This window comes from Microtus ochrogaster, chromosome 6 (genome assembly GCF_000317375.1).
Source record: "Microtus ochrogaster isolate Prairie Vole_2 chromosome 6, MicOch1.0, whole genome shotgun sequence".
NCBI classification, from domain to species: domain Eukaryota; kingdom Metazoa; phylum Chordata; class Mammalia; order Rodentia; family Cricetidae; genus Microtus; species Microtus ochrogaster.
This window is the reverse complement of record NC_022013.1, coordinates 84,391,056-84,404,840: the sequence shown is the minus strand read 5'-3', so window position 1 is coordinate 84,404,840 and position 13,785 is coordinate 84,391,056. Positions and strand designations below refer to the sequence as shown.

The 13,785-nt window shown below is 38.3% G+C and overlaps 1 protein-coding gene across 15 annotated transcripts in view; it reads left to right on the top strand.

The window, feature by feature from the left end:
- The window catches only part of Cdc42bpa (CDC42 binding protein kinase alpha), a 218,968-nt gene that overhangs the window by 197,105 nt on the left and 8,078 nt on the right, over positions 1-13,785 (top strand). For 9 of the 15 annotated variants that reach the window (XM_026779693.1, XM_026779691.1, XM_013346978.2 and 6 more), the window contains 5 exons: positions 969-1,066; positions 4,428-4,512; positions 5,423-5,546; positions 6,516-6,633; positions 11,581-11,766. In XM_026779693.1, coding sequence (XP_026635494.1) covers positions 969-1,066; positions 4,428-4,512; positions 5,423-5,546; positions 6,516-6,633; positions 11,581-11,766 — 611 coding nt within the window. The remainder of the gene's footprint in view (positions 1-968; positions 1,067-4,427; positions 4,513-5,422; positions 5,547-6,515; positions 6,634-11,580; positions 11,767-13,785) is intronic. The other 6 variants (XM_005348974.3, XM_026779694.1, XM_005348971.3 and 3 more) reach the window with 1 other exon arrangement.

The following is a 13,785-nucleotide window of genomic DNA, read 5'->3' as shown; positions in this document are numbered from 1 at the left end:
TCTGATCCAGATTGCTTTGTTTGGAATGGAAGCCTCTTAAGCCTGCTTCAATGTGAAGAGGAAAAAGCCATTAGAGAATCAGTAGGAAAAGGTGGACTGTTTGGGAAATACAGACAGTAGAATAAGATGTCCCAAAACAACCCAAAGAGCGTGGAATTCTGCAGTCCAGTAAAACAATTACTGGGGCAGGAGCCAAGGACCTCTCCCTTGCAGCAGGAAGGATGGAGGGCAGGGCAGTCCAGGTGAGTTAGGTGAAAGAGTGTGTCTCAGGATAGTTGCGTTCTTATGATAGAAAAATGATCAAAAGTCTCTAACCTACCCAGATTTAACTATTTATAGTGTTTTATTTCTTCTGAAATGAACGTTGTTTTCAGTGACATATGGGTAAATGAATGCTGTTTCATAACTGAGCCAGCTACTCCTGATTGTTCTAATGTGAAGTCAGTCAGGCTAATACATTTCTAGTCATAACTGTAGTTTGAGTCAATCGCTTACTTTTTGCTTGTGTTGCCATTCCTTCCACAAGTGTGGATTGAGCATCTGTTCCTGTCACACAGCTGCCAGTCACAGTGCCTGTAGCAGAACACATGTCGTGCCTATTTTACTTTACCGTTCTAGACCAGAACACTTAGGTGAAATTTTCTGTACTTTGTGTGTTTCACTGTCAACAGTTTAACTTTAAAAGTCCAATACTTTAAAATGCCATGAAATTTCTCATAAGACAAGGTGTGTTCATTGATTCCTTCTGTACTGGGCTTATAATCTAAGCTATGGCATATCAGTTTTCATTCATGCTTTATGTCCTGCTCACTTCAAAACAGTTATAACATCATTCTTATGTATAATAACTGTTGGGTTTTGAAACGATTCCACTCTACAGTTGCTTAGGATAGACCTTTCAAAGATTTTGGGTCTTAATAATTCTCAATAATCAGCAGGTTGTACCTTCCTTCCTCCCCCCCCCCCAGGTTACAATGCACCTTATCTCTCCGTTTATAGTGAAAATGCAGTTGATGTCTTTGATGTAAACTCCATGGAATGGATACAAACTCTTCCTCTCAAAAAGGTAGTGGAACACTTAAATGTGGGCCAAGTTGGTTAATTTTTTTATTGCAGATATTCATTGTGCATAGTACTGTGTTACATAAGGACATTTTCAAGAGTGTGCATATTGTACATTAAGCATACTATCTCTGAGCCCCACTACTCTCTCTTATTCCCCCTCCCTCTCTTGTGGGGGTCTCTACAACCACCAAGGTGTATCAATCTTTGTAAGACAAGAAGTCAGTTCAACACACTCAGTAGCCAGTGTTGGTTCAAACTTTGAGAATCTGACACTGCGCAATTTATTTTAGGAATATTTAGATACAGCACAATTTAGAAAAGAAGTTTCTTGTTGATAAATAACTAGTCCCATTTGTACAATAAAGCTTAAGGTATGACTATGTTGAAATTTTTTGTAAAGTACATGTGATGTCTTCCATAAAGATGGGCACTATAGACTAACCACATGTGACAAATTAAGAGTCTAAGGTGTAGATACAGTCTTGGTCATACATATCACAAAGGTTACCAGGCTATTAACCACATCCACTCCCAGCCTTCTGGGTGAAAAACAGGTAATATACATCTCTCCCTGTGAAGAGACAGCCCTGTTTGCTTAATACTCCTGTTTCCTTAGTACTTATCTGTGAGCACAAGGACCTCTGTGTCTTCTGCACTCTCCTTCCCCTTGGTTTTCCTAGACAATTGCACTTCTACTTTTGCATCATATATACATAAATGATTTTATGTATCGATATAAAATCTAAGAACTGCATAGGAGAGAAAACCTACATATTTGCCTTTCTGAGTATGGGTTAATTCTAAGCTGGTTAGTTTATGATAGGTAGGCCAATACCATAATGTATTTATTGAATTTAATTTCTCCCTATAAAATCTGATTTTTCTTGTGATGAGCAACTAGAGCACATACTGCAACCTAAAATGTCAGTGTATTGCCTTCTGCTTTGGGTTAAAGGACTCAGGGAGTATACTTTGCATGTATCGATAGGCAGGGATCGATTCCTTCATTTTATGGCTGGAAATGTAAAATCAAAACTTTGTAGGTGTCTTGATGTTTTAAAAATAGTGGTTTCACCAGGCGGTGGTGTGTGTGTTTAAGAATAGTGGTTTCACCAGGCAGTGGTGGCGCACGCCTTTAATCCAAGCATACTCAGGAGGCAGAGGCAGGCGGATCTCTGTGAGTTTGAGACCAGCCTGGCCTACAAGAACTAGTTCCAGGACAGGCTCCAAAGCTACAGCAAAACCCTGTCTCAAAAAAAAAAAAAAAAGAAAAAGAAAAAAAAGAAAAGGAAAAAAAAAAGAATAGTGGTTTCCCATATGCCTAATAAAACACATTTTATATTAATATTTCTATTTCCTTAACAAGGAAAATTTTTATAAGTATGAAATTTCTATTTTGCATAAATGAAAAGTAATCATGTTATATTGATATATTTGGTGTGTATAGTGTAGGTGCCATTAGTTGAAGGTCAGATTAGAGGAACAGGGGAAATAAGGCAGCCAAGATCATTAAACATATGCCTCAGGTTTTTTTTTTTTTCAAGACAGGATTTCACTGTGTAGCACTAGCTGCTTTGGAACTCACTCTATAGACCAGGCTGGCTTCAAACACACAAAGATCTGCCTGCCTCTGCCTCCTGAGTGCTGGGATTAAAGACGTGCCACAACAGGCAAAAAATATGCCCCAATTTTAAGACATATTAATAATGTAAACCCTCAGAAAAAATGCTACATTATATAAAGCAACAAATACATCATCCTCAAATTTGTAAATTTGAATTGGCAACAGTTTTGTATTTCATTTTTTTATAACATTTGCAATATGCAAGCATGTGTCCTGCAAACTGAATAACACTGTGAGCTCTGCTCATTTCCTAAGCACAATATCCCAGAGTCACTGCTTCCACATGCCTCTGTGGCCCACACCTTACCAAGGTTGTGTGTATTCTCATCCTGTTGCTTGCCGTAAAATAGAGGAGCTGGAAATTTTAAGAATTCCTAAGTAAAGTAATATTCAGTTTTGTTTGATTTTGCAATTTATTAAACTGTTGAAATTACTGCTTTTTTCTTTGCTGTCTTTGCTCATTTATTGTGTTTTTAAGATTCATACATGTTACTATATGTACTACATAAAGTTCATTGATTTTTCACTACTATAAAATAGTCTTTTGGGTGAATACTTTAGTGTTTATCTATTATCTGGTTGACAGCATTTGAATTACTGCTGACTCTTTGCTGTTGTCAGCATTCCTGCGTATGTCTCAGTATCGGCCCCATCACCTCACAGTGGGGTTGCTAAGGCACAGGGGCTGCAGCTGTTGAACCATATGCTATAGTGTCATCTATTTTCCAAAATATTAGCACAAATGACAGTCACATCAGCATCATCTATGGTTCTCTCTGACCCATATTATCCCTAGCACATCATTCTGTAAATCGTGGTAAACTAGTGTGTCACTAAAGTACTGTTTTGCCTGTCCCAGTTAACTGTGATAACGCCCTTCATACTTTCCCTTATAGGCAATACCTCGTTATGTTTGCTCATCTTTTTGTTGAATTTTCCATATTTTTTTCTTCATGATTTATTGGACTTCTTTATGTGGGTCCTGAGTTACTAACACACAGGATAATCTCCTCATTTGTCACATCTGCTCATGTTCATGGTGTATTTCCCTGAACAAAATTACTAATTTTACTGAAGTAAGATGTTATTCCTGTTGTTTAGGTTTTTCTTTTTTCTCTTCTTAAGAAACTTTCCTGCTTCAAGACCATAAAGATACAATCTTTATTTTCTTCCAAAAATATTCCTTCTAACTCTCAAATGTTGCTGTGTGCAGTATTTTGTGCATAGTAAACTTTCTATTATTGTACATATGTCTGTGATCCACTTAGAACTAAGTTTTAATATATGGTGTCAAATAGGGATCTGGCCATATTGGTTTATATGGCTGGTTCCTCCATCGCTGTTTATCAGTGATAATTTCCCTGTCTACTCTTTCATCTGCAGATATGTGGGCATTCAGTGTTTAGTGATAAGAATTCATGAAGTAAATATGTTCATTTTTTAGTTTAGTTTTTTGGTCTCTGATGATTTTTAAATGGTCAATTTTAAGGTTTATATATTCTACTTTATTTATTTGTCCAGGATAGAATTCCTTTAAACTATTACTATGATGCATTAGTTTGTTCAAATTATATATACCTTCCTGGTAAGAATTATTAACTTGACATGTTTTAAAGAACTGTATTTTGACTTAACATAAGTGAAATGTCTTAATGGTGTATTCTTAATAGACTAAAACTTTTATGATTTAATTTTTAAAGGTTTTATTGAAATACTAATTTTATTTTTATTATTTTAGGTTCGACCTTTAAACACTGAAGGATCATTAAATCTTTTAGGGTTGGAGACTGTTAGATTAATATATTTCAAAAATAAGATGGCAGGTAAGGGATATATTAATAAGATCAATTCAGTGGAAATATTACATCGGTCCAAGGTATTTGGATATGCAATGAATGCCTCAGGCATATCTCACTCTGGAGTGTGGGATGCCTGCTGTCAAACTCTGGCAGACAGTAAAGCCAAGCTGTGAACAAGCAATCCTGGTGAAGCCTGTATGGCTGTGTAAGCAAAGCGTTTGACACACATTCTTTTCCTGTGGCGCACCTGATAAATAGAGAAGAAAATGGCTGGATATGTAGTATTTAGAACCTAGTCCGTAGATTCTAAATTATAGACACTTGTCCAGAATTCCTTCTGGGGGATCTTCAGGAATCTCCATCTATTGCACAGTGCTTCTGAAGTACTGAAGATAATGTGGGAAGAGGCAAAAAAGATCATAGGAATGAATCCCCAGAATAAGGACCTAGAACAGGAAGCCTAGAAAGTAAAGATGGAGAAAATAATTTATGGAAAGTGAGTTGGAGGCATTGTTTTTAAGAGTGAAATGAATGGGGCTGGAGAGATGGCTCGGCAGTTCAGAGGGCGTACTGCTCTTCCAGTGGACTGGAGCCACTGAACCCACTCTCTGCAGGAGAAGGAAAACAATGTGAAGATACTGGAGGAGAAGTGGCTGGTCAAAGCCATAGCACCAAGACAGCTTTAGTTTTCTTCTAGCAAACATGTAGCATCTTGTATTTATAATTAAAAATAAGAATGTGTTTTTGTAAGCTATGCCTAATTTAGCATATATCTTTTAGTATATTCCACTGAAAATTACTGCTTTCTTTCTTATTTTTAATGCATAACTCTTGTCACAGTTGTACATATTATTCAGTTGATTGCAATGTCAGAAATTAATAGATATAAAGAATTTTAGCAATTTAAACAATATCATTATTTTGTTTCTCACAGAAGGGGATGAACTTGTAGTTCCTGAAACATCAGATAATAGTCGAAAACAAATGGTTAGAAATATCAACAACAAGCGGCGTTACTCCTTCAGAGTCCCGGAGGAAGAAAGGATGCAGCAGAGGAGGTATGTAGTTCACTTGTGCCCAGCATCCATCCATGCTGACGGCATCTGTCCATGTTGCCATCACCCAGAGGACAAGCTAGAAACAATTGAGAAGAACGATTTGGTATCTGAAATTTTGTCACTCAGCTGTGATCTAAAATTGTAGAGCCAAGCACGAGTAATGCTCGGGAGTCTCTTCAACTGCAGGGGTTCTGTGCTCATGAGTGGCATCCCTCAGGGCCATTTTAATTAATACTGTCAAAGTTATGAGAATACAGTGGGTAAAGTACCAATTTCACTCATTTCTGTATGTATATAGAAGAGTTATCATTTCTGCCATGTGTAACTTGTACTATAAATCATCTGTACATATAGTAAATTTATATATGCTTAAGAAGTACAGAAACCAGGCATGGTGACTCATGACTGTAATCTTAGCATTCAAGAGGCTAAGGCAGGAGAGTCACCTTGAGTTTGAGGCCAGCTTGCTCTGAGCTAAAGGCTAAGACCCTTTCTTTAAAAAAAAAAAAGAAAGAAAGAAAGAAAAAACTAAACAAAAAGAAACTGAGATTAAAACTCTATTCTCCATGAGCAAACAGATGTAGCTATATTTAAAACCATTTCTAAAATGTTATCTATTATAAAAGATGCACATATAATATTCCATGTATCTGCAAAGTAGAACAGGAATCTTTGATGCATGCTAAAGGAGCCCTTTCCAGCAAGGGTGGAATGCAGTGGTACAGAACCTAATACATGTGTGTGTCTCTGGCTTTGATCCCCAGCACTGAACAGTTTAAACAAACAAACCCTAAATCTTAAGGTCTTCTTATTTAAATTTTTTTAAAAAGCAACCTAAGGAATTGAACTATTAATATGTTCTGTTATTCTAATCATATCTTTATTTTTATAAAACAAAGTATGCTTAATTTTTTTAAGTTATAATGATTAAATGTGAAAAAACTTCTAAACAGGTGTTCTACCTTACAGGGAGATGCTACGAGATCCAGAAATGAGAAATAAATTAATTTCTAACCCAACTAATTTTAACCACATAGCACACATGGGTCCTGGAGATGGAATACAGATCCTAAAAGACCTGCCCATGGTAAGAGGCATGAGGAGTGGTGTGAACATGAATGGAGTGAGGAGTCAGTGCAGATGCGTGGGTGATACGTGAACATAGGCTCACATACATGCACAGCTTCTCAGGATGCGTTGTACAGTGAGGACATGGTCTTAGTGTGTGCCACAGTGTGTTTAAGACACATGGTGGCTTACATCATAGAAGAAACTTACAATTCAGAAATCTATCAAAACCCAAAACAAAAGTTCTTAATTGGTTTTCTACCCTAGGGAAGTTCCCCAGTTTGCTGTTGTTAGTGGGAGAAACAGCCATATTTGAAAAGGTTCTGTCACAAGTCCCAGACGCAGTTACCAAAGCGTAAGATTTTACTCAGTTCAGTACAGATTCTTGGGTGTTTTTCTCTGCAGAAGTCCACATGGGCTTCATCGTTCAGTCACACCTCTCAGCTAACTGTGCAATTAAATCTTGTTCCTTTGCTCCAATTCAAGCATGTTTCCTGGACAATTATATGTAAAAAGAAATATAACATAGGAAGATTGTTGTATTTTAACAACATGAAGATTGCATCCACAGACCCATTATGCTGAGGTTAAAATTACTAGTGGAATTAGCAAATTATCCAGGCCTGTTTGCTCTTAAAATATCAGTGTCACACACCTCTAGCAAGCTACTAAAATGGAGTATGACCCTTTGGTCAGTGGGGGTATCAGCTAAATTGGGCAAAGAATTTTAAGAATAATTTCTATCTTATGGCAGTTTCAGAGAGGACTATGAATATTGATCCTAATCTCTTCCTAAGGACATCTGTGCTAATCTCATTAGCAACACCAGTGGTAGAAGCAAGGAGAGAAGTGATAAAATGTGACGTGTAATGCAAACTCTAGTGTGGAAGTTAGGTTATAAAGGGAGCTTTGTGCTTATTTCCTGGAGAGAAAAAAAAATGAATCTACATTCATTTTAGCCAAAATACTTGTTGTCACATGGCCATGCTTTCTTACTGCTTTTTCATCTTATGATGATGATGATGGTGATGATGCCAATGATAGCAGCCATGGCAGTATAAGTCATTCACAGTAGCCACCCTTAGGGATCTAGATTTCTGTTAGCTGTGCTGGGTGAATATCAAGTGTGCACAGACGAGATCACGGTGATCTTTATATAAGCCAAGCACGTTAGACAGGAGAGCTGCTGTGTTTGTAAGCTGTTCTGCTTCAGCTTCCACCTGGAGTGAGAGCTCAAGGTCTCCTTTTCCCCCTCCTAACACTGCTCCAAAGTCCTCACTGCTCATGCTCGTGTCTTAGCAGCGCACAGCACAGTCCCAAGATCCAAGCCTCTGTTGTTACTGTTCTTGCTATTTCATTTTCCTGCGGGAAAGTTACAGGGCCAAGTACAAAATGTTTTAAGTAGAGAGGATTTCTTTAAATTATAACAAACAGTTAAATGTGACTGTATTCACAGCTTGTGTGTGGAAGATCAAGTGCAGTATACTTATTTTCATTGAACTCTTTGAATTTTTGATAGATTTTTTTCATAAATGTGTAGTTAGCATTACTGAAGAGTAGAGAGATAACTAACTTCAGACACATAAATGTATTGCAGACTAGCTTGCCAGCTAAATCAATGTTGGTTCAGTAGTAGCAAGGCTTTGACAGGTACCAACCTTTACAATTCAAATGTCAGCTTTCACTGTCACATTCCGCTGCACCCAGAAAGGTTTTACCATATTTTTATGTAAAAATATAGAATCATAGAAATTATAGAAAATTTTCATAGAAATTCTGTTGTACCCCTTACATTGTAATACTTTCCTTAAGGTGAAATAATATCAGGATTTCATGTTATTCTGCTTAGGATTGCACCAGGTGAAGAGTTGTTTCTCCTCGGAAGGTCTTTCCAACCTTCACATACAATGGAGCATGGACCTTGGATTCTAAATTAGCAGTTCAAATATTGTAAGAAACCTCAGAGTACCCCTCAGCTTCACTTCTTTTTGTTTTAAGTTTTTATTCTTGGTTTTGGTTTTGCTATTTGAGTCAGGGTCTTACTGTGTAGCCATGGCTAATCTGAAACTCTCTTTGAAGACAAGCTGTCTTCAAACTCAAAAGAGACCCAACTGCCTCTGCCTCTTGGGTGCTGGGAACACCACCATGTGCCACCATGCCCAGCCTAACTGCACTTCTTCCTCCTTTCCCTCTCTCAATACTTCAAAGAAATCTTGTTTGTTTTGAGATGGAGTATTCCTTAGGTGGCCCTGACTGATCTTGAATTTACTGTGTAGCCTCAGCTAGCCTCAACTTTGAGCCTGTCTCCCCTGCCTCAGCCTTCTAGGTACACCAGGTACCAATCATCATGCTCACCAGGAAGTTATGTTTTGTTGTTGTTGAAAAGATTTTTTACTATTAACCAAAGCAATTTCAGATGATGTTTGCCACTCATCCTCAAATGGCCCCATCTACGTGACCTTCCATGCTGATTACTGATTATAATTAGACTGCTTAGTTTTGGATATTTATTGTCCCCTGATTTTGTTAACTCCACAGCCACCATCCCCAACCCCCACCCCGGATTAACACTAGTCCTTTTTCCCTGCCAGTTCAGTCATTTTAAATGTGTCTTCTATTCCTTTAATTTTTCTTATTATGTAAGATAAACACTATTATAGTTCCAGGAAGATGTACGTTTATGAAGCTGTTTCTTCGTCTGCACATGTAGTAGGCATCCGATGTTTCCTGTGTCCAAATTCCTGTTTTATTCTTGTTATTTCCATGTGACTTTTCTTTGCTCGTTTCACATGCAAAGAATTCCTGACCTAGCTCTCTAAATTCCTCTGTTTAATCACTGACTTTGTGCCTGGGACCATGCATATCTAGACATAGACACTGTTAAACACCGTAGCACTGTGCATATCTGTAAGAGTGCTCTCACATGTGACATAGAGCTTGTATTTTAATGCAGTCTCATTTCAGTATGCTCTTTCCACTTGGATGGAATTATGAATCAACCCTCCCCCCAAAAGGATGAATTACATTGATCTAGTATCATATGTAAGAGCTTTCAGGCCCCAAAGCCATGTTACCATCTGTGCAAAGAACATGTACTCCAGATGTTTTCATATCTCGTTGGGTTCGATATAAATCACTGTCATATTCCTGTGAAATACTGAAGACCTTAGAAAGTTTTTTGGGTTTTTTTTTTTTTTCGAGACAGGGTTTCTCTGTGGTTTTGGAGCCTGTCCTGGAACTAGCTCTTGTAGACCAGGCTGGTCTCGAACTCACAGAGATCCGCCTGCCTCTTCCTCCCGAGTGCTGGGATTAAAGGCGTGCCTCACCACCGCCTGGCCTTAGATAGTTTTTAAAGGATCTTTGGAAGTGTAACTGTTCATTTGTGCCAAATATCCTGAAATAAGATCACTTCTGTCTTAAGTATGGAAAGGGCAGGAAAGGTTGGAACAGTCACTTTCTTGCCTCTTGGATCAGATTTCTCCCATTTCTATTCTAGTGAGTGGAGAGAAGAAAAACAAACTAACATAAAAAGTCTTAGAAGATATACTGAATTAGTTTCCTTGAACCTTCTTTACCATTTATCTACCTATGGTTTCTGTTGTTTTTAAGTGGTTGCTAAAAATACAGGAACTGTTTTTCCAACCTAATGTGAGAGTAACTTGTCACCATAGTGTTGGTCACCGTCTCCCTAGCACAGTGCATCATACCTGTTTCTCAGATTCTTAATGGCTCAGCATGCTGAGCTCAGTAGCATCTTTAAGAAGTAATTTTTATTCTTGAACTAGGGGTGCAGTTCAGTGATAAAGTGCTTCCTTGATAGTGTATGCATGAGGGGCTGGGCTCAGTCCATAGCACTTTAGCACCTTCCCCTCCAAAAAGATACTTTTGTTTCTTAAAGTCAAAGATGGAGGGAATTGACAGACAGATGGATGGACGGGTGGATGGATGGGTAGAAATAGATAGAGATATAGGTCAATATTTTTTCTTTTTGAAAACAGCCTTAGAAAATACTGATTTTATTCACATTTCTAAAGTAAAAGCACTGTCATATATAGAGAAGCTTTTCTTTTAGGCTTAGGTAAGTCCTGAGCATTTTTTTTACCATCTATCTCATGCTTTATTAAGTAAGGCATGCTCTTAAGTACTTCTCTCAGTCTCCCTCTAGTGAAGGGATGGTGTGTTCTAGAAACAGCTGTTCTTCAAGAACTGTAGGAAATGGCTGGCCCACTAAGTGACATTGCCCATGTGTACACTCATAAGTAAATATTTATCAGGAGATAAACATTCTTCTCTTCAGACTTTTTTCTGAATAACTCTATTATTATATTATTTGCCTTTTAAAAAACCACACTTGAACATTCAAAGGCAGAATTTTCCCTTGTTAGAAACAAGCTTATTCTTTGGGGTATCTAAATGGAGATGAGCTGGGTTGCTTACAGGCAAACCAGAAATAGTGTAGCCCACAATTCTCACTGTCTTTATTATAGGGAAATAATATCACTAAACGCCAGGGCATATCGTAGGCCTATAAATTCAGACCTGGGAAATGGCTATAAAGTCTGAGGAAGTAGGTTTATACCTTTCTAGTTAGAAACAATGTAAGGTTCCCTTGTTCTTTTAGCTGTCTCTTGCTGTTTCTGTACTTAGTGTTTTGTGTAGACTTTGCAATGCTTTTGTTGTATCACATAAGAAAATCTGAAGATTCTGAAAGCTCCTTGGATCTCTGGAAGCCATGCTGCTACTCACTCAACTGGTAAAATGGGAATGATGTCAAGTGGTCTTTTGGAAATCTGCTGTTTTGAGTAACTGATTACAGAATTTGACTTTCTGAGGTCTGAAAGAATTTTCCTGGGAGTTCTGAGAGAGACACTGCCTTATTCTTTGTGTGCATGTTGTCTGGGGTCACTCACCCTGATCCATTAGCATCACCTTACACCGTTTTTTCTCCCTTCTTTGTTTTTGATAGCCAGGTTTCCCTTATCCATCCCCTCATCACCACTCCGGTCTGATCTCCTCTCCGAGCAACTTTGAGCACATCTATCACATGACTGTCAATTCTGCTCAACAGTTTCTCTCTCCTGATTCCATAAACCCTGAGTACCCCCCGTCCCTGCGCTCTGCCCCTGGTACTCCACACTCTGTGACTCTAAGGGTATGAAGGGCTGAGTCTGGGGCTAATCATCGCTAACCTGGTGTGCATTTGCTAACCCCTGAGAGGGTGCCTTGGGGAATGGCTGCCCTTTCCTCCTCAGCTGCCAGCTTCAACTACATTTTTGTCTTCTCCTGTTTATCCTCCTCTCCTCCTCTTCTCAGTCTGTCTTGTTTCTTCTTCTGGGGGAAATGTGGAGGAGTAAAGGATTCTGTATTAATTCTGAAACAGCTTTAGAGTATGATCTTTGTGGGAAAGTTTTCCCAGTATGGTGTTTTCCACTCGGTATACCATGTTAAAACAAAAACAGCCCCAGCTGGATCTTTATTCTTTTAAAACAAACAGAAAAGGGCTCCCTGAATTTCTGAATTGTTTAACAGCTCTTTACCCTGTAACCACTTGAGTTCAGGGATGAGATTAAGGTCTGCATGGAGTTTATCCATAGACCTACCAGAAGTCTCTGAAGTAATGGTATAAATACTGAGTAAGTAACATAAAAAGTTCTAAAGCTAAAGTCAGTTTTTATAAACCTTTGAGTTGTTGATATGTATTTAATTGCAACCAAGACCCAAGATAAGAAAATTAAAAAAAAAAAAAAAAGCTGCTGCCCCTGAAGAAGTCTGGCCCCTGCTGGTCCCTTCATTCATCCCCATACCTTCGTTACCATTGGCCATGCATGACATGGCTGTTAAGCAGAGTGTCTATTTTCTCAATGTGTGCATGTATGCTTCAAAGGAAGTTAGTTTTATGGATATTAAAATATTTTAGTCATATCAGGCAAGCTTATTTCTTATAATGCACCCAGGTTAGTAAAGTAGTCATAGCAATTTTTTAAATTTGTAATATAGTTATTTTCCAGTAAGAAAATTAGAGTTTGTATTATCATATTACTTTAAATTATGTTTTAAATGTCACCAACATTAAATTATAATACCAACTGAATGTCTTACTTGTCAGAATTACTGTAATAAAATCAGCCTTAGTTTGCTTGGCAGCGGGAAGCAGGATTCTAAGGACCTTCCTGTGAAAGAAACTGCTTGCCATCAGCCCATCAGTGGGAGTTTGCCCTATTTTTAAGCATAGTTTTAACTAGAAAGTCCAAAAAGTTGTATTTCTTGTTAGGTTATACTGAAATTTGTATCACTTGACTAAATGATTTAGTTTGTTTTGTTTTGTTTTGTTTTCGAGACAGGGTTTCTCTGTGGCTTTGGAGCCTGTCCTGGAACTAGCTCTTGTAGACCAGGCTGGTCTCGAACTCACTGAGATCCGCCTGCCTCTGCCTCCCTAGTGCTGGGATTAAAGGCGTGCGCCACCATCGCCCAGCGACTAAATGATTTAGTATTTTAGTTTTCAATCTTAATTGTTGGCTTATTAGAAGCTTTTTCTCAGTCTTTTGTTCTAGGGTAGGCTGTTTTAGAGAAAAGAACAGCAAACCCCTGAGCTTTGAAGTGCAGCTTGCCTCTGGCAGTTCTGTCTCCAAGGAGCCCCTCTTGGCGATGCTTGCTGTGTCTCATAAATTGTTCCTGTGTGTGCAGATGCTAAGCTGCTGCCTTTAACTCTCTTGGCTTTCTTTTAATTTTTTTTTAGATAAAATAAGGCAAAATATTTTCTTTAAACAAATAACACACAGAATTACATGGACTTTGCAGATCTAATATAGGGACTAAAATAGCCGTGTTGAATTGGGGACTAGTTAGCCAGCCAGCTTTCAGCTTAAGGACATTGGGTGATGTCGTTTGAATTGTTTGCTGTGACCTTCCCTTGGGCTTGCAGGTGTGTGGGAAAGCCCAGTGCTGCAGACACACCCAGAGCATCACCCTTTTAGAGGGTGTCATAGTCACATGGGAACTGGGATGTGAGTGTCCCATTCTGGACCTTATTAATAATCAAAAATATTTAGCCACACTCACTACTAGATTTCCTTTTTGCTTTTTTCTTGTTTCTGCCTGATTCTTAGATCTTGTTTAAAATTGTTTGATCTTTGGCATATTGTAGGAGAGACAACTGTGTTAGCGCATGGGT